This window comes from Cucumis sativus, chromosome 4 (assembly GCF_000004075.3).
Source record: "Cucumis sativus cultivar 9930 chromosome 4, Cucumber_9930_V3, whole genome shotgun sequence".
Taxonomy (NCBI): Eukaryota; Viridiplantae; Streptophyta; class Magnoliopsida; order Cucurbitales; family Cucurbitaceae; genus Cucumis; species Cucumis sativus.
The window spans coordinates 20,954,521-20,975,574 of NC_026658.2; the positions used below are offsets into that span (position 1 = coordinate 20,954,521).

A 21,054-nucleotide genomic window follows, 5' to 3' on the forward strand; every position below is an offset into this window, starting at 1 on the left:
ACTATTAAAAATTAAATGGTTTTTTATATATATATATTATATAAAAACGATAAAGTTAAGGACTGATACTAGAGCTCCCTCCTCCCTAGATTTATTTGCATATGATCCGTCACTTTCAAAATAAAAAATACTTTGCATAAGTTGAAATAAGAGGCTTGTAAATATTAAAATAAGTATGTATACCCATTGTTACACAAGAATTTCTTTGTAAACAATATATTTTTTTTTTGTAAAACCATTTTGTCACTAATATATTAATGGAACATTATGCTGAATGCCATATTTATACATTCCTTGAAAAAATATATATATATATATATTGTTCACTAAATTGAAATTTGAAGGCTCAAGTAAAATGTTAAGAAATTAATTTTTTGTCAAATGAAAGTTATTTTTTAAAAAATTGAATACGTTATTTGTTATTTGTTATTATTATTATTATTATGTCGAAATTGAATTCTTTGATTGCATGGTTAGAGAGAGATTCTATTGAGCTCCTTAATTTGTGCTGAAGCTCTTGCCATTCACTGACCCTTTGGAGTTTTAAGTATTATGGTATTTTCCAATTCGTTGTCCCTTGTTAATATGCTTTAATTGCAGTGCTGAAGTTTAATTTAGATTTACAAAAAGAATATGATAAAATGTTAATAATAAAAATAATCAAGAGGCATTTTTTTTATTATGATTATTATCTGTAACTTCCCTGTACTGTTAATATTGCGTCCAAAGACATTAAAGTGTATGAGATAATAAGCAAAAGGGGTGAAGTAAAGTAATAAGTTGAAATTGAAATGGAAATGGGGAGAGAGATAGTTACCTTGTGAACACAACAAATATTCCACATCAGGTAACTGAAACGAAAAAGAAACCGAAAATCACACACTGGAAAGGCTCAGGAATCAACATGCTCACTCAATGCATCTGCAATTACATTCCTAGCTTCATTGCACAATGCTTCTGGATCACATCCTATCAAAGGTTTATGGATAACGACTTTCACACATCCCTTATTCAAGATGCCTTCAAATCCAGCTGGCATAATGCTACCTGTTCCCACCAATGTAATGGGTACAACTGGCACTTTCGTCTTTACCGCAACACTGAATGCTCCTTTCTGAGACAAACAAATATTTTAACCCTTTCTAGTCAATCACAAGTACAATCTCCCCCAAACCACTACTTTTAACTTCAGATATACAATAAGCTTACTAAAGATCTAAATATGATCAAGCATATTGGTTAACAAAAAAAAGTAACCTTACTACAAAACTGCAAAGCAACCCAAACAAGCACTGTTTATTTCAGAGCTCTAACTTCAAAATTATGAAGGGAATCAGTATGTCCAACTCAGTTTGTGAAAGAAAGTAAAGATTTCATAACCAAAAATTGACTCTACTGTCCCCCCACCGCAATGGTTTGAAATATAATGAGTACTTACCTTGAAAGTGCCTAATTTTCCATCTTTACTACGTGTTCCCTCTGGAAAGAAAAATACAGATGCACCCTTTCTTATAAGCTCCATGCACCGCTTCAGACAGTCCTTCATTACAAAGTTAACAAACTTTGAAGTAATAACCCAAAAACATCATCCTTAACAACGAGAAAAAGGTGCAACAAATTTTATTTCAAATTTGTATTTTAACAAATAAAGTGGGCGGAATTGAAACAGATAAACAAAGAAAGTACCAACTGGCTTCTGCTATCCATACGCTTCAAAGGAATGACACCCATCATAAACATAGCCCAACCGATAATGGGAAAGAGAAATATTGCAGTCTTGCTAATGAACTTAAAGCTTCTGCCCAGGGTAAGAAGTGTATATATGTCTAGAAAGCTCTGATGGTTGGAAACAAACACAGCAGGAGAATTAGGAGATGGCAAATTCTCCAACCCTTCATATTTGATCCTAAAAAATGGAGCAATAGTCAAACTTGCCCACATTTTGGCAATTGAATAATGAATCCTTCTGCGGTATCTATCCATCAATAACACAAATGGATGCGCCACCAGCATAAGCATAAAGAGAAAAATAGCCGTGATTGCAGTAGTAGCATAAAAGAACGTTCCTCTGACTTTGGAGCTCAATGGTACTACTGCACTTTAGGCAGTTAAAAAGAAACAAAACAAAATTGGAATTAGACATAAACGATAAGAGGTAAAAAAAAAAAAGGCAACAGGACAAGAAAGAAACGAAATTCATCCAAGAGAAACCTGATAATGGATAACCAGCTTCATGAGTCCCCATTTTTGTAAGTTCAGCCCTAACAATAATGTACCGACCATTTCTTTTACCACTGAACAGGCTGTTGTGCCAAGGGTTGTATAAATTCTCGTTTGGAGTAAGGTAACACCAAGAGACACTGGCACATTTTCTGATGATCGATGAGAAGCAATAATGTTGAGCTGTAGATGAAGAGAAACATCAAAGCCTTGGCTAAAACTTACTTTCTATAAGAAAATAATAACAATGAAAACACACTGTTTACCAACCCTGTAGCATCAGATTTCAGCACTCTCCTAAAAATAAAATTTTATGTAGCATTTCATTAAAAGGAAAGTTCAAGCCAATTAGATTATGCAAATACATCAAGAGTGTATTAAAACCCAGCAATACCCTGATGACAAAGTCGAGAAGTATAGAATCTCTTACATGGTTATTGATTTTCAGCAGATGATCAGAATAAGCCACAGAAAATTTTCAAATAGCATAAAATAAATTGTGCTCCCGTATGTTTATCAACATGTCATTTCCTGATAATCTCGATCATTCGATAGTAAATCATCAAGCAAGCTTTAGCCACGAACAATTGCCCAATGTCTAACACATTTCACTGCACATGCAAGCACGCTCTATGCAAAATTTTTGTTTTATAAACTCTTCTGCTGTATCTAGCCTAGGATCAAAAACCATTATACTTGGTGATGAAATGATGAAGCGAGGATCATTTTACAATATCATAAGTTATAAGATTTTGTTGGTCTGGGCCAGCTAATGATAGACCACCGATTATAATACAATATAGCATAAGGAAGAAAAATGAAGTGGCACGTCTGCCGAAGGAAGAAAGTGGCAAAAGTGGAAACTACCTTGGTCGGGACCACAGTTAGTTACATGAGGGGATCGTTTAAAGGATGGGAAGAAGGGAAGAGAGGGGGGTTATTTTGTTCTGGTATGGAGGGCTGCTAGTTTCCTGGAGAGGAGGAAAGGAAGAGTGTTCAGTTATCTTGTGGCTGAGTAGTTTTATTTTCTGTCTTGTTGAATTTCTGTTCTTGATTTGTGGATTGTGTTTGGGTTAGTAATTTTCTATGTTAAAGACTGTGATTGCACTGTGTTAAGACTGTTCAGGTGTTTTATGAATATACAAGAACACATTTCCTAGTGTTCTATCATTTTGGTATCAGAGCATTCCTACCTGGGAAGACATCTACCATACCACAAAAGCGAATTGAGGAAAAGTTGGAAACGGTTGATCAGGAGATATTGAGCATTCGAGCAGAGTTACACGAGTTACCAACGATTAAGGAAGACATTTCATCCTTAGCGAGAAGTATTGAACGACTGGGTCTTGCATGCTGAGAAGCAACAGCAGCAACAACAAATCTTACTGAAATATATGGAAGGCATGATTAAGGGGAAGCCGACGATGGAAGAGGTATCGAAGAGTCGTCAAGTAAGATTAAAAGCATGATTGATGCAAGCGATTCGATTCAGGGGAGGAAAACATGAAAACAAACACACTAAATCGGACAGGGACGAATCTGCAAGTGATCGAAGCAAATTCAAAAAGATTTTTTTTTTTATAAGAGACAAGTATATTCATATAACAAGACAGAACATCCTAAGGGCGAGGGACAAGAGGGCCCTCCCCGAAAGAAGCTAGGGAACTAAGACATAATGGCCTTCCAATTGTTGAAAATCATAGAAAGGCTATAATTACAAAAGTGTATGGTGTAATTCGTACTCCACCAAGAGGCTGTGTGTTGAACCACAGTCCAAAAATAATCAAAAGAATTAAATCTATCTTCAAAAATTCTGCTATTCCTTTCTTTCCAAATGCTCCACAAAAGGGAACGCGTCGCACATTTCCATAAGATGTTTCCTTTAGGGCTGTAACCTCTAAATGTTAAGACCTTCAATCATCCAGCTATCAATCTTGCTAGGAAGGCAAAGCTCCAAATCAAAAATACCAAACAGAGTGTTCCAAGCTTTTCTTGTGAAGGGACAATGTAGAAATAAATGATCCAAGGTTTCCTCATCTTTAGCGCATAGGCAACACATCGAGGGGCTAAGCAATGTGTTCTGAATTTTTTTTTGTAGTTTCTCATGGGTGTTGAGGCTTCTGTAAGCAAGCGACCATAAGAAAAACTTCACCTTCTTCGGAATTTTATTCTTCCAAATATGACGAATCAAGGGAACAACAATGTTGGGGGATCTCTTAGTTAAGTTAAGAAAAGTAGATTTTGTAGTGAAGTTGCCATTCATGTTAGGAGTCCATTTAAGACTATCATTCCTTTCAGTGGGGGCCCAAGAGTGAAGAATTTCTAAAGCTGAGGCCGCATTGGCAATCTCGTTGTCGAGCATATTTCTTCTAAGGCCCAAACTCCAAGAATGAGTGCAGTACACCAGCATTCAGCCACATAAGCCTCCTTATTCAGCGCCAAAGAGAATAAGTTAGGGAATTTTTCTGCAAGTGTTTCCGCGACACACCATTTATCCTTCCAAAATTTGATTTTTGTTCCTTCTCCCAAAACAAAAGCAGAAAAATTAAAGAATATCTCCTTATGCTTTAAAATACCAGCCCATAATCTATGAGATTTTTCCCTGTTTGGATCTTTGGTGGACCACCCATTCTCATCTAAACCATAGATGGCCACAATTAATCGCCTCCATAATGAGGTTTCTTCCTTGCTAAACCTCCAAAACCATTTAGTGAGAAGAGCAATATTCTTTTGCCTAAAAGAGCCAATCCCAAGACCACCATAACAATGTTGGGGTGGAAGTGCATTCCCAGTTGACGAGATGAGCAATTGGATTCGTAGATCCACCTGTCCAAACAAACTTCCTGATCATCTGTTCCAATCTATTAATAACACCAACTGGAGCTTGAGCAAGGGAGAAGAGATAACAAGGGAGGCTGTTGAGAACTGATTGCACCAGAGTTAGTCTACCCCCTTTGGAGAGGGATACATTCCTCCACCTATCAAATTTGTGTCTGAATCTCTCTTCAAGATTGTTCCACATCTCTTTTCTATTATGACCCCTTCCAATAGAGAAGCCCAAATATTTAAAGGGAAGATTATCAACCGAGCATCCCGTAGATTCACTAAAAGGAGCTAAGTCATCATTGCTAAGGTTAATACCGATCAGGGAGGTTTTAGCTCTATTAAGGGAAAGACCGGCTCCCATAAGGAAGATATTAACCACCTTCCACCAGTTCTCCAAACTTCCATCCTCCCAGGAAGAAAAAAGAAGCGTGTCGTCTGCGTACTGAAGATGGGTTAAATCCTCTGACAGATTCTCAAAATGAAAGCCTTTTAAACTCCTTTTCTCATTACAGTAGTGGATAAGGCAGCTTAGAGCATCTCCCACAATCATAAAAAGAAAAGGAGCAAGAGGAGTCACCTTGACGAATGCCCCTTTTAGCAATAATTTTTCCTCTAGGCCTCCCGTTGACAATGATGGAGAAATTAGTTGTCGACAAGCATCCCCAAATCCATTTCCTCCATCTCTTACCAAAGCCTTTAAGTTTCATGATCATATCAAGAAAAGACCAATCCACCTTATCATAAGCTTTCTCCAGGTCGAGCTTCAAAAGCACGCCTTTTCTGCCTCTTAAAGACCATTCGTCAACAGCCTCAGAAGCAGTTAAAATAGCATCAAGGATTTGCCTTCCCTCCACAAAAGCCATTTGAGAGTCATTAATTATCGATGGAAGAACTTTTTTAAGCCTTGAAGCAAGCACCTTGGAGATAATTTTATACAAGGAGGTAATCAAGCTAATTGGTCTGAAGTCACTGACACGGCCCGCCTCTTTCTTTTTGGGGATGAGGCAGATATAAGTCTCGTTACATCTTCTATTAATAACTCCCTTTTTAAAAAAATCTTGGAACACCCTTACGAGATCGGACTTCAGAATGTTCCATGATTTTTTATAAAACTCTCCAGTCATGCCATCAGGGCCAGGGGACTTGAGACAACCCAAGTCAAAGACAGCTTCTCTAATTTCTTTTACGGTAAAGGGAGCCTCAAGTAAATTCGAATCCTGTAAGCTAAGGCCTCTCCAATTAAGACCGTCACAAATAAACGGCGAGGAGATCTTTGTGCCATATAACATTGAAAAGAAGCTGAGGATCTCATCCACAATCTCCTTCTCTGTGACAAGAGTCTTCCCATCAATACTAACCAAGGAAGAAATAATACTTTTACTTTTACGAGCCGAAACCCATCTGTGGAAGAAGCTTGAGTTTTCCTCCCCCTCTCTAAGCCAGTGAAGCTTCAACTTCTGAATCCACAACTTCTGTTCTTTCACAATCAAATCAAGCAAAACCCCTCTACAGTTTTCTCTTTCCTTCACACTTTCCTCGTTGAGGCAGCTTGACTCTTCAAGTGAGTCAAAAGAGTTAATCTTATCAATCAGCACCTGTTTTTGGGAGAAAATGTAACCAAAAGTCTCCTTATTCCAACTTTTTAGGATGGCTTTCAGACCTTTTAGCTTTTCCATGAAAGAGAATATAGGTCAGCCATCAACCTCCAAACTGCGCCCACCAGTTCTCAACATTTTTAAAGAAAAGATGATGATCCAGCCAAGCATTTTCAAATCTAAAAGGTGTGGGACCCCAGGAATGAGCCCCCATTTTTAAAAGTATCGGAAAGTGATCCGATGTGGTACGAGGAAGTCTTTCCACACTTACTTCTCTAAAGAACTCCATCCAAGGCTTGGATAGAAGGAATCTGTCGAGCTTTGAAGCAGCGGGCCTAACCCCTGATCGGGACCAATTCAGTAAGTTTAAAGAAAAGATGATGATCCTTTATTCTTAATAGTTAATAAATTTGTTAGGATGAGAGAGAGAGAGAGAGAGAGAGAGAGAGTGCTCCCCTGCCGCTGTCCCTCGTGTTGATGGCCTCCGACGATTCCTTTACCTGCAACCTCCTGTCCTCACTGCTCTACCTACTTCCTCCGCTTATCTCTTCATCCCCGACTGACTTCACCCTCTCCGATCATCTCTTCACTGAACGACTATGGGGACATCAAAACGGATTTCGACAAAAATCGAAAATAAATCCTTCTCTTGTGAGTTTGATTCGAATAGTAGAGGAAGGGTGATTCGCCTAACCGAAGCTCATTTGAATAAGTCTTATTTAGAAAACTAGAAACAGAAATAGGAAACAGGAAACGGAAAACGGAAAAGTTACCAAACAGGCCCCATTGACAACATTCTACCCTTAGAATTGGGAGGGGTGGATGTTATACTCGGAATGCAGTGTGTGGGGGTGACTGAAGTAGATTGGCGAAATCTCACCTTAACATTTATTCAAAATGAACAGAAGGTTGTTACAAAGGGAGATCCAAGTTTAAACAAGGCTAGGGTGAAACACATGATCAAGACATGGACACCAGCTGATCAAGGGTTCTTGATAGAGTGTAGAGCTATATAGGGCAGAATGACATTTGCAGAATTGTATGGAATTGATGAGGTCCCTGCAATTAGACACTCTATACCAGCAGTGTTAGCTATATTTGAAGACGTTTTTTATTGGCCAGAAGAGTTGCCATCACAGAGGAGCATTGAACATCACATACATCTTAAGAAGGGGACTGATCCAGTCAAATGTTCGACCCTACAGATATGCGTTACAAAAGGAGGAGATGGAGAAGTTGGTTGACGAGATGTTAGCATCAGGGATAATAAGCCCAAGCACTAGTCCTTATTCTAGCCAGGTGTTACTAGAGAAAAAGAAGGATGGTAGTTAGAGGTTTTGTGTAGACTACCATCCATTAAATAATGTGACGATCCCTGACAAGTTCCCTATTCCAGTTATTGAGGAATTGTTTGATGAACTAAATGGAGCTAGCATGTTTTCGAAGATTGATCTCAAAGCGAGATATCATCAAATACGAATGTGTAAGGAAGATGTTGAGAAAACAACATTTAGGATTCATGAAGGGCATTATGAGTTCCTTGTCATGCCTTTTGTCCTCACCAATGCACCATTCACGTTTCAAGCATTGATGAACAATATATTTAAACCTTACCTCAAAAGATTCGTCTAAGTATTTTTTGATGATGCACTTATTTACAGCAGGAACTTGGAGGAACATCTTCAACAGTTGGAGATGGTGTTAGAAGTATAGAGGAGCACGAATTATATGCTAATCTGAATAAATGTGGATTTGCTAAAGAGAGGGTGGAATATTTAGGTCATATCATATCGGGCAAAGGAGCGGAAGTAGATCTCGAGAAAATCAGATCCATCAAAGAATGGCCAGTGCAAACCAGTGTTCGTGAAGTTCGAGGCTTCCTAGGATTGACGGGATATTGTAGAAAATTTGTTACGAATTATGGAAGTGTGGCTGCACCTCTAACCCAATTGTTAAAAAAAGAGGCTTTTGAATGGACAGTGAAAGCACAAGAGGCCTTTGAAAAGTTTTTTTTTTTTGTTGAAACGGAGGCAAGAACTTCTTTATTAATAAGAACTCAAAGTGCAAGAGAGTTATACAAAGAGAGCCAAAAAGAAGTAGTAAACAAAGGAAACCTAGAGGGATCAGGAGGCGCACCTGGATATCTCAACTAGGTTGACACCCCCTTAGCGCCAAACATCATATCCCGAGCAGTAGCAAATAAAACTAAAAGAAACAATAATAAAAGCGACCAGCTTAGTACAAAGGTCCAGAAAAACAGAAAAGGACCGGGAGAAAACAACAAGAAACACGAGGGGGAGTGGGGGGAGCAAAAACAAACAAAACTAAACTGGGGCAATCCTTCAAAGCTTCAAAAACAGAAGAGGGCTACGGGCTGAATAAACTGCAAACGTTGAAACTGAGGCAGCACAGGGTTAGGCTGGATGAGAAAGAAAAGCAGCCCAGTTAAGGTAAATGTCTTGAATGGAAAAATGAGCGAACTCCTTTTTAAGGGAACACCAAGATGCAGCTTTAAGTTCTGCTGCAAGCATAATTTCTGCCCTCGGTCTAGCTTTATCGAGGAAGATACGCTGATTTTGTTCGAACCACACTTCTGAAAGTAAAGCTTTAGACAAATTGTCCCAAATGATGCTTGATTTTTTGGGCAATCTTGGACCCGACAGAATTTGAACCACACTAGCACTTAGTGAAACGTCAAATACCAAGATAAATTAAACAAGGAGAAAATCCTTACCCAGCAGAAGGAGGAGACAAGACAGTTCAAGAAAATATGAGAAAGATTCTCACTAGCCTTCAAACATAGGGGACAAATCGAGGGGGAGAGGCAATTTTTGGGAGCTTTTTTTTGCAAGATTTCAGAGCTATTGAGGGACCCGAAGACCATAATTCAAATCAAAATATTGATTCTACGTGGGCTGCCTGTTTTCCAAATTGCTGAAAAAAGACGTTTATCCATTGGGGAGGCAGATTTTAAGTGAGTTGAAAGAGTTGAAAGAGGCCTTTGAAAAGTTGAAGATGGCCATGATGACTTCACCAAATTTAGCACTGCCAAATTTTACATTGCCGTTTAAAATAGAGACTGACACATCAGGTTATGGAATAGGTGATGTACTTACTCAGAATAATCGACCAATACCCTATTTCAGTCACACTTTGGCCATGGGAGATAGAGCCAAGCCAGTCTATGAACGAGAATTAATGGCTGTAGTATACACAAACCAACGATGGAAACCATATCTTTTGGGAAGGAGATTTGTAGTTAAAACGGATCAGCGCTCATTGAAGTTTTTATTAGAGCAGAGGGTTATTCAACCTCAACATCAAAGGTGGATGGCTAAATTGCTGGGGTACAATTTTGATGTAGTGTACAAACCTGGCCTTGAAAACAAAGCAGCAGACGCACTATCGAGGGTCCCTCCAACGGTACATCTAAATCATCTCATTGCTCCAGCCTAGCTGGACACATCAGTCCTTAAAACAGAAGTGGAAGAGGATGTCAAGTTGAAGGAAATCATCGCAAAGTTAGAAAAGAGTGAAGCAATTTCTGGTTTTGCTATGCATCAAGGCATGCTGAGGAAGAGACGATTGGTGACATGAAAGAATTCGGTCCTATTGCCTATGGTTCTTCACACTTATCATGACTCAGTCTTTGGAGGCCATTTGGGATGCTTGACGGCTTATAAAAGATTAACAGGTGAGCTATATCGGGAAGGGATGAAAGTTGATGTGCAAAAATACTGTGAGGAATGTTTGGCCTGTCAACGTAACAAAACAATGGCTTTATCACCTGCCGGATTACTCATGTCCCTAGAAATAGCAGATGCGGTTTGGAGCGAGATATCTATGGACTTCATTGATGGCCTACCTAAATCCAAAGGACATGAGGTAATACTTGTTGTAGATATATTTTTGAAACGGGGACAAACCTCTTTATTAAATGAGACTAATGCTCAAAGTATAAGAGAATTATACTAAGAGCAAAAAAGAAAAGAAAAGAAAACAACCAAACAATCTGCCAATACAAGGGAAAAAACAACCAAAACAAACAAACGCAAAGAACAAGCTAAAAAGGCGAAAACCAACAGAAAAAAGTGAAACTAAAACAGAACCAAAACGAAGAGATCTGAAAACAAAGCAAAACGAAATAACTCTCTCAAAAGGAAAACATTTGAAACTAGAGGCTAGCAAGAAGAAGCAACAGGCGAGCACAAAGCTAACATGCCAAAGTAGTCCAAAACCTAGAAGAGGCACGAAAAAATCTTTCCAAAAACCACCAACAGCTAAAGGTTGTACTGCCATTTGCAACACCTCAACACCCCATGTTGAATCTTCAAAGACAAAGATTGATTTTCCAAATGAAAACACATCCCTCACGCGAGTAGAAGTATTAAAAATATTCACCAAATTATTTCTCCCGTAAGCCACTCTAATAGATTCCAACACCTTTTCCGACCATAACACGATTCATGATTAACAAGATAATCTCAAAGAATAGACTTGAGAAATAATAGAAGAGCAGCCATAGTTTATGCAATGAAGACTTCCATGGAAGAGTTGCACAAAACATTAACATTCTCTCTTACTTCTTTTTATGCTTTCTCTTACTATATTGAAATAATATTGGTGGTCTAACAACATGGGAGGGCTGAACTGCTAATTTAAGCCAATATTTGCCTTCTTTGCTTTTCAGAAATGCTATGTAAGGTTCCTTCACCCCTTTATCCATAAGATGACCCTCTTCGACAAAACAATCTTTCCACTGATTATCTCTTCCCCTAGTCTTTTTCCTTATGCAACCTGTTTATCTGTCAAGAACTCTCCGGTCAGCTGACACTTTAAACCAAGATGATGCCACAATCTATGACAAAGGACAGCAGATCCTTAGGCAATTCTGAGGGTAATTTGAGAGGAAGGGTGACCGCTTCATCAAATAAGGCAGTGAGATCTGCCCCTTCAATTTCTCCATTACACTTGTGATCAAAACCGTTAAAGAAACCCAAAGACTCCTCACTGCTAACACTAAAAGGTGAATCCAAGGCCTCATTGGGAGGCTTTTTAGAGAATTGGCAGCAGGACAAGGAGAACCTCGCATCAAATTTACTTTAGAGTTAGAGTTGGGAAGTTTCCAATAATTGAATTGCTTAGTAGGAGAAACTGGGTTTACTGACCTGATGAAGCAATTAGAGGTCCGAAGTTTGGAGCTGTAAACCTCCAAAAGGTTTAGATTACATTCTGAAATAGATGACTCAGAACGGTGAATCCGAGAAGGGATTGAAAGTGGAACCTTGAGAGCACAACCATCATTAAACTCAGATTTTAATACGGTTGTCTATAAGTTGTCGAAGGATGTTTGCTTCCGATATAATGCCTTAGGATTTTCGGAGCTTCAACATTTTGCTACATTTTGCTGATTTAGGCCTTTTGCAGAAACCTGAAACTAGGAGTGGAGGAGATGAGTTGGCCAAAAATGGAGACAGCCGTTGGGTGGGAGGGAAAAAGTTTTCTTTAATTTCTTTGGAGAATGTCATAAATATTAATGATAGTAATTAAAGAAGCTTTATCCTTTTTTCTCTCTCTCAATAAATCCTTAGCAACCAAATTAAAATTACTCTTAATAGTAATTAAGTGGGCGTTTTTTTCTTTATTCCTCTCACTTGATGGCTCTTCGTCTACTAGTCTTTTAGAAACAGAATCAATACATGTGGCCCCGCTACCAATTTGCAACGGGTGTTTATCTTGCATTCGGCAACATTCAAAGAGGGGGATTGTTCAGATGCCCGTGCAATTAATTCACTATCAACCAGATTGCCGGCCTCTGACTTCTTCTCCGGTGCCGGTGGGATGGCCGGAAAAAGCTTCAAAATTTCAAGAGGATTTCTATTCCTAGGTAGAGCTGCAAAAACTGATTTTGGAACATTCATAGAAGGAAAGATCAAAATTTTCATCTAATAAGACATCTCTAATTCTCAAATGATCAATTGAATCATCCAGCAAAAAAGGAACTTTGGAAGTTCTAGGAGGATTTAGAAATTCAAAGTCACCAAAATGTAGATAAATATGATGAGGGTGCTATGGGGGTGTCAACCTAGTTGAGATGCACCTACTGATCCTTTCTCTATTTCTCTCCCTCAATTCTTGGCTTCCATATTATTCTCATTGTATAGTTCTCTTGTACATTGAGTTTATTAATAATAAAGAAGCTTGTCTCCTTTTCAAAAAAAAATGTAGATAAATATTTCCCCTCTTTAGATTTGTAATTTCGATCGTTGATGGCACAAAACCACATAAGTTCTTCTTTACCTGAATCCAGGCTTCACTACAATTTGTTAAATTCAGAGTTTCAATGGCTATATGTCAATAAGACCTCCAAAGTGATCCCCAATAACCTCAAAGGTGCTTCTACACCAATAATCCAGAGGAAGGTTTTTTATTTTGAGCCAACCATCGTAGCCTTTTAAAACAAGTGGCCGACTGTGTTTGATGTCGTCCCATCTTTCGAATTTGAGGCGGAAATTCCCCCAAGCTTGCCATTTCCCTTCCTCACGGATAAAGTCAATAATTGATCCTTGATCAATACCAATGAGGGTGTTCTCATCAAATAGAGGATTTATTACAGTTTTCATTCCAAAAAATTCTTCCAGCCTCTTACAAATCAATCTCCAGTCATCTTAAGCAAATAATTTTGATATAATCCAAAGGTTTTCAAAGTTAACCTTAGCAAGTTCATGGTTCTTGATCAACCACTGCTTCTGTTTTGGAGGGGAAGGATGACTGTCCACTAGTAACTTCCTTTTTTGACTAAAATCTTGGCTGACTTCCAGTCTTTCAGACCTTATAACTGGGAGTTTAGAGCTACCGGACTTAACCTTATCAACATAACTCAACTTTTCTACCATTTGCGGAGAAGGAAAACTGGATATATTACCAGAGTACCATCTAACATAGTCCATTTTTTCTACAAATTTTTCCAGCATCTTGCAAAACGACTTCCATCCTTGCTGATTTTTTTCTGAGCAAACTCTAATACTGAAAAGACCCCCTGAATATGGCCAATGATCGCAGCTTAGGACCCATCCAGACTTTGCTTGAAACTTTGAAATTTTCAATCTTCCTCTGCCAATATCCCCAAATTGTTTGAAATAATTGTCCACTGGAGTTTTGAGTAAATCAGAGATTATTGACTTAGTCCATCTGAATTGGCCAACAGAAATAGAGATGCTTCTACAGGCTTCCACATCTTCAATGAAACAACTATCTTCCTCTTTCCAAATGCAGTAGTGGGACTGGTCGATTTCGCAACTGACAACTTCCATGTTTTGCTTTGAGACTTGTCAAAAAAGACTGATGAAGAAACCGGCTACCGGAAAGGAAGAGAAGAAGGGAGAGAACTTACCTTCCTTATTGTTGTAGATAGATTGAGTAAATATGGTCATTTCATAGCCTTGAAACATCCTCATACTGCAAAGGCTGTTGCTGAGGTTTTTGTTAAAGAGATAGTTACACAGCTATCCTAAGTCCATTGTGTCTGACCGTGACAAAGAAAAATTTGAGCCATTTCTAGAAAGAGATATATAGGCTGTAGGGAACTAAATCAAGTAGAAGCTTTGCTTACCACCCCCAATCGGATGGACAAACGGAGGTGGTCAATAGAGGTGTGGAAGCTTATATGAGATGCTTCTTTGGGGAGAGACTGAAAGAATGGAAGCATTGGTTACCGGAAGAACAAATCAACAAAAGAATGGGAAGTTCTTATTAGCTGGAAAGGACTGCCACCTCATGAGGCTACATGGGAGAATTGTGATGATTTTGCGCAGCAGTTTCTCACTTCCACCTTGAGGACAAGGTGTGTTTGGAGAAGGAGAGTAATGATAGACCACCGATCATAATACAATATAGCAGAAGGAAGAAAAATGAAGTGGCATGTGCGCAGAAGTAAGAAAGTGGCAAAAGTGGAAACAACCTTGGTGGGGACCACAGTTAGTTACATGACAGGATTGTTTAGAGGATAGGAAGAAGGGAAGAGAAGGGGGGTTATTTTGTTCTGGTATGGAGGGCTGCTAGTTTCCTGGAGAGCAGGGAAGGCAGAGTATTCAGTATCTGGTGGCTGGGTAGTTTTATTTTCAGTCTTGTTGAATTTCTGTTCTTGATTTGTGGATTGTGTTTAGGTTGTAATTTTCTGTGTTAAAGACTGTGTTTGCACTGTGTTAAGACTGTATTTGCTGTTTTCTTTGTGTTTGTTTGGGTGTTTTATGAATATACAAGAACACATTGACTGTATTTGCTGTTTTCTTTGTGTTTGTTTGGGTGTTTTATGAATATACAAGAACACATTTCCTAGTGTTCTATCAGCTAAATGCTGGTAAAAGATAGTCATAAACAAAAAGGTAGTGGAAACTATTGAGTACTAAAAAAAGGTTTAGGTTATAGTATTATACTATGTTATTTGGGAGAAGAAATTAACTAGAACAAGATTTTTGAGCAAGAAATAACTTACCAGCATTTCCCAAATTTGCTTGTTGATGTAGAGACGAACTATATTGAAGACTCCTAAACCCATTCATCTGCAATTAAAATGGTAATTAACATTCTAATAAAACAAATAAATGAGTAGAAATGGTCCAAAACACCATAATGAGTAAAAATGGTGCAAAACACCACGATGGAGCATCTCTAGCTCCATCTTCATCCTACCAATGCCCCTTCACCATGCTTCTACAAACACCCTCACCCTCTCCCTTGAACATAGAATATTGAGTGAGTACAAGCTGTTTTGACAAATAAATCATCTAATCCTTATAATAGACCTAACCTTGGTAAATGTTTTAGGTGTGGACAAGTTGGTCATCTATCAATTGATTGCCCTCAAACACGAAATTTAACAATTCAAGAAAGCAATGAAGAAGTTGAAGAAGAAGTTGAGGAAGAACAAGATGAGAGTAAAAGTGTTTGTTATACTTACTAACATTAGGGTTATTTAATTAGCGTAATATCTTAGGGTTATTTTATTATAGTAACATCTTTGTTATATTGACACACTTTACCTTGTAAAAAACCATTACATGCCTTAAACATTACTAATCTACTTTAGAGACATAGTTCAAGACACAGGGATCTTAAATATATGAGTTTTTTTTTAGAAAAGTTTTTTTGAGAAAAGTTGGAGACGAACTTGATGTACTATTCGACCAGCCATCCTCAAACAGATGGTCAAATACAAGTGATTAATAGAACATTAGGCAACCTCTCTTCACTCAGTGCCTAAGCGGGGATCAACCTAGGAAGTGGGATATTTCCCTTCAAAAAGCTGAATTTACATATAATAACAATTCATGCAAAATCGATCCACTGGGAAGTGTCCATTCGAGGTTATCTATACTTATTCTACTTATCTTACATTTGACCTTCTTAAATTACCTCCTAACGTTGATCTTAGTGCCGAGGTTGACCACAAGTTGATCATATTCAACAGATTCATAAGAAGTTGTGAACAATCTGATTGCTCCAACAAAAAGTACAAGATTCAAGTTGACATTCATAGTCACCACGTTACTTTCAGCCTGGTGGCCTTGTGATGGTGTAAATTCACAACAGATTTCAAGTTGGTTCTTTTTCTAAAATTCCAATAAGAAGTTCAGATCATTTCCTATTCTGGAAAAATTTGGAAACAAGACCTGTCATGAAGATCTTCCTACACCTATGACTATCAGCAATACTTTCACAATGTAGCTTTTTGTTTTCCTTGCTTTGTCCCATATGAGTTCCGATTGTCTGTCGAACTCGAGGACGAGTTAATTTTTCTGGATGGGAGTTCATAGACTTCTATCACATGCACACAAGGCCACAGAAAATGGCCCACGCACGAGGATTAGCCACCAAAACATGAGGACCGTACTTGTAACTTGCTCATAATGACCCAATGCCAAAGAGCATCAAGTTTAGCCAACAAGGCCTTCTTACAGAGTCTCAACTTACAAATGCTTTCTAGATTATCCAACCTCAACACTATTTTCTCCACTGACCAAATGAACGACCAACTCCCACCTTTGTGAACTGCTTCCCACAAAAAAATTTTCTAAAGTTAAAGCTACCACTAGCAACATGGATTCTAGATACAGATATAAAGCAAATTGGGATCCCACACAGAACAAATTGGATGAGAGTCAACTTACTTCCCTTAGAGAAAATCTAGGAGGCACGGGCAGTAACACACGACCCGTGACAACATGCAATACAGCCAATTTCTAGAAAAGTAGGACATGACACGTTAAAGACATGTTATAATTTTTTTATCTTTTTAAATAATATATGTGATAATACTTGTAGCATAGAAAATAGAATGAATTCACTAAAAAAATGTTCTTAGACCAAAAACATCAAGATACACCTTTCCAAAGACACGTCATGTCTCTGAAATCTGATTAAACCATACCAAAAATTCCAGATAATAATCCAAAAACTCACACCACAAAAACTCACACTTTCATCCAAAAACTCACACCATATGTGTACAAATTCCACATTAAATAAATACAAAATAGTAAAAAAAAATTAAATGCACCACAAAGGCCCATGGCCTAAACCATACTTTATATAAATTTCAACATCTTCATTGGGACTACATATTAATACAAAGTGTTGGAATTCTTTCCTTTTTTCTAGGCTTTTTCCTTGTTAGAATCCTAGAATAATTATGGAAAGATTATGGGAATGTATTCCTTATTTTCCTAAATCTTTTCCTTTTTTATTCCATTGTGTACTCTATTTATTCTCCCTTGTACCTATTGCTTTATTCATTAGAAAATAATAACAACACAAACAATCGTGGTTTTTCTCCCGGTACTCGGGTTTCCACGTAAATTGGTGTGAACTCGTTGTCTCTCTTTTCAATACAAAGTAATGAATAAAAAAGGATATATATGTGTGTGTGTGTTCTGTCAAACCAGTTGGAACCCTCAAACATTGATACACAAAAAAGAGAGAAAAAAAAAACGAAGGGAAGAGCTTTTAAATCCAGACAGCAAGTAACCAAAACGAAGGGCAAGCACGGATGGTCTGATCGGAGTTGAAGTCACCGGCGTCTTCTGATCGGAGAGGGTGAGTGGCGGTTTCCGACGTCGTCTGGTCGGAGGGGAGGGGCCGAACGTTGAATATTCGAGAGGATAGAGAAAAGTGAATATTTGTGTCCCCTCCCACGTGTCGGTGTGTGTCGAGGCATGTCGGAATTTAAAAAAATAAAAAAGAAAATACACGAAATTTTGCGTGTCAAGCGCATTTCAGAGTTGGACACGTGTTCGAAACTGACACTCTCCAAAAAAAAGTGTCCATGCTTCATGACAGAAAATGCTATTTAGGAACCATAGCTGTTTTTAATCTTATGCACATGGTTCCAAATGTCCCTCTTTTGGGATTATAACAAAAACCATCAACCTCAAATAAGAAAACAGGAAACTACCCACCTCACAGTCGATGACAAACTAAAGAAGTCCAATCTAACACTAACATTATAGAATGATCAGAGTTTAAACCATTCTAACAGGAGGACTTGCAGGATATTAATTTCTAACATAGGTGGCCACCAACAGTTTGAACTCATAACCCCATAGATCCTTTACTTTTTTCAACCTGCCCCCTCATCAATAGACCACCCAATACCCTTGGCAGTTACATTTTCAGCCTCCTAACAAAACTGGGTCGAAGATTCATGATGAAACCATCCCTTACGGAGGAAAATATTAGGATACTAACAATAATTTAGACCGAAAGGACTGTATAAATGGCTTAAACAGAGGCGGTACTCTGGTTTACTTTATTTATATATAAAGCCAAATGATCCAGATTCACAAGATGAAAAGAAATAACAAGAAACAACAAGGAAAAATGCAGAAAAGATCATACCAGCCTCTTGGTTTTAAGAGACCCTGGTGGCTGCTGTAGCCCTACCTCCTAAAAGATAAAAATACCCTAGCTACTCCAACCTAATAATCCTATTTATAGACTCACATATTCCTCAGCCCAGTGGGCCCTACCACTCAGAACGTCCTTCCAATCATTTCTCCATAATAATTCCCTGTGCAGTTACTTTTCTACCCTTCCTCCTATAAGTATGGATAATTGGGGGTCTTACAGAAAATCATTACCAGTAGATAACATTTTAGCAGATTGTGAATGGTTAGCACGCCTTAAAGGCACTTTCAGTTTAAAGGGCCCTTAGACTTCTATTGCCAAAAGTTTAAAATATATATATATCTCATAAAAATGGTATAGAATCTCTCAAGGTGATAACATCATTTTTTTTTCTCGGAGGACCGTGTTAACTTTCTGTTGGAGTTAATAATTTTATAGATATTTGTGTATAATATTTATTGATGTAGTAGGATTCCAGTAAATTAGGATAACTTCATTTGTAGTTTTCATCCAAGGGGGAGAGAGAGAAGAGAAGAAAAGAAAAATCAAACCTTAATTGACTACGATTAGGATTAGGTTCTTTGACTCATTAAGATTATGACTAGTTTCATTGGTCTTGTGCATCCATTCCTTGAGACTCAGAAAAATGGAGCTGCAATTTCTGAGTGATCAAATTCCAAAACTTGGCTCTTGAAACGAATGTTTTCGAGGAAGTCCCTCCAGCATAAGCTTTTAAAGGAGCGTGGTTGTCTCAATTCCACATAGGTAGGAACATTTAGAACGCTAAAGTTCCTAAAAAAGAAACTTCTTCCTTCAGGTCTTGCCCAAGACTGGTTAATTTGTTACCATAGAATTCAAAAAGGTTTCCAAACTTTGTTTTACTTCCCAGCTGCTGGCAATGGCATTGTGCCAGAGCTATAGAAGACTAAAACTATCTTACTTTAGATTGCCCTTACGTATTTAAGAGTTGTAGAGTCTCTCTTTCAACATTTACCAGTGCTTCCCTAAGACAACCATTCAGCCCCTCTTCAATTTCTTTGCGAACATCTTTAAGGCTCTATAAAATCTTTTGGAAGCAGACTAAAAAATAATCGCAGAACCTTTCAAGGAGATTCTAGTTGTTTTTAGGACTTTTGGGACAGTTGTTTTTCTCGGTATTCTCCGCCAAAAGAGTTTTGAAATTATGATTGTTCATTTATTTAATACAAATTGTGGTTTTTTTTTTTTAAACTCCTCTGGATTTGGTGGGAGATTTCTCATCTCCCCACTGTTTTATCACTTTTTCCTTAATTAAGTTTGTGTCCTATATACAATTGTGCTAAAACCTAGATAATACTTCAATTCATAAACCTAGATAAAACTTCAATTCAGAACTTAGAGGCACAAAAATGTCCCAGATGTTTGGCTCCAGATCCAACGGAGAAAACACAGTTAGATGATGTTTTTTGTGATCTTTATGGTTTAAACATTCATTCGTAAACTAGCAACACCAGAGTTCATTTTGCACTAGGTTAGCCGCAATAAGCATTCCAGAGAACAGGTCCCTACTTGATTCATGATTACAATATTGAGACAAACGTAATTACATGAATATTTTCTTCTCTCCATCATAAGCACAACAGAGTGCAGAGTTTCCAACAAATATACAGAAAACAAACAAGTAGACGAAACGAAAGTGATAAATAGATTGGCCAAACTGCCTACCAGCAGAGAAGATGAAGTACTGAAAAGCCCAAGTTCTTGACAACCTAAACATTTGATCCAATAGAAATACACCAATCAGGAACACATAAAATTGTAAAAACACCATAAGGCGAGAGATATAAAGAAACAGAAAGTACCGGAGCGATGAAGAGGAAGCGAAAAGGCATGGCGATAGAGAGAAACAACTTCCATGGAGAAAAACGGGAGCAAAGCATGAGCAGAATAATGGTTTGATAGAGAAACTCTATTTGACGACAAATTGAGGATTAAGAGAAGATGAAAAACAACCCAAGAGTTCAATCACCATAAGATAAGTCAAAGGGAGCAGGAAACGGAAATCGAAAGGCAGAATTTATGGGGAGAAAGTAAGTTGAAATGAGATGGATTTGGTTAAGGACAGAGATGATTGAGAAGAAAAAGACGAAAAACATGAACAAAATGAAGAAGACGAAGAAGAAACAGAGTAGGAGATGGAAGAAATGAAGTGATTATTTACGAGAAGCAAAGAGAATTGAATGCGGAGAAATGGCGGAAGATTCAGAAAGTGAAGAGAGAGAGAAGCGTGCAAAGAGCTTTTCCTTTTGCTCTTGTTGCTGTACAAATAGGAGTGGGGAATATATTTGTACTTTTAATCTTGAGATAAAGTTGTGTAATGATATTTGTGTTTGAATGAAGCCCATATTTACGTCGTTGTCAGTCTCCTTTACCAATATGGGTTCTTGGGATGAGCATCATCAACAAAATTGATAGCTTATCACTTAACAAAACAATTTTTTTTTTGGAAAATTCACAAATGTAGTAACAT

General features: G+C 37.9%; 1 protein-coding gene across 2 annotated transcripts; it reads right to left on the reverse strand.

Moving 5' to 3' along the window:
- Positions 1-644: 644 nt before the first annotated feature.
- Positions 645-20,847, reverse strand: LOC101205213 (1-acyl-sn-glycerol-3-phosphate acyltransferase BAT2, chloroplastic). Of its 2 annotated transcripts, none has more exons than XM_011655580.2 (7): positions 20,387-20,847; positions 20,250-20,293; positions 15,136-15,202; positions 2,212-2,403; positions 1,687-2,093; positions 1,439-1,540; positions 645-1,114 (listed from the first exon to the last, which is right to left on the reverse strand). In XM_011655580.2, exons 1-7 carry the CDS (start codon positions 20,439-20,441, stop codon positions 893-895), a joined length of 1,089 nt encoding a protein of 362 aa, XP_011653882.2. In that variant the 5' UTR covers positions 20,442-20,847; the 3' UTR covers positions 645-892. The 2 variants fall into 2 exon arrangements, with proteins under 2 accessions (XP_011653882.2, XP_031740085.1); XM_031884225.1 differs by lacking the exon at positions 20,387-20,847 and adding an exon at positions 2,491-2,517.
- Positions 20,848-21,054: the final 207 nt, after the last annotated feature.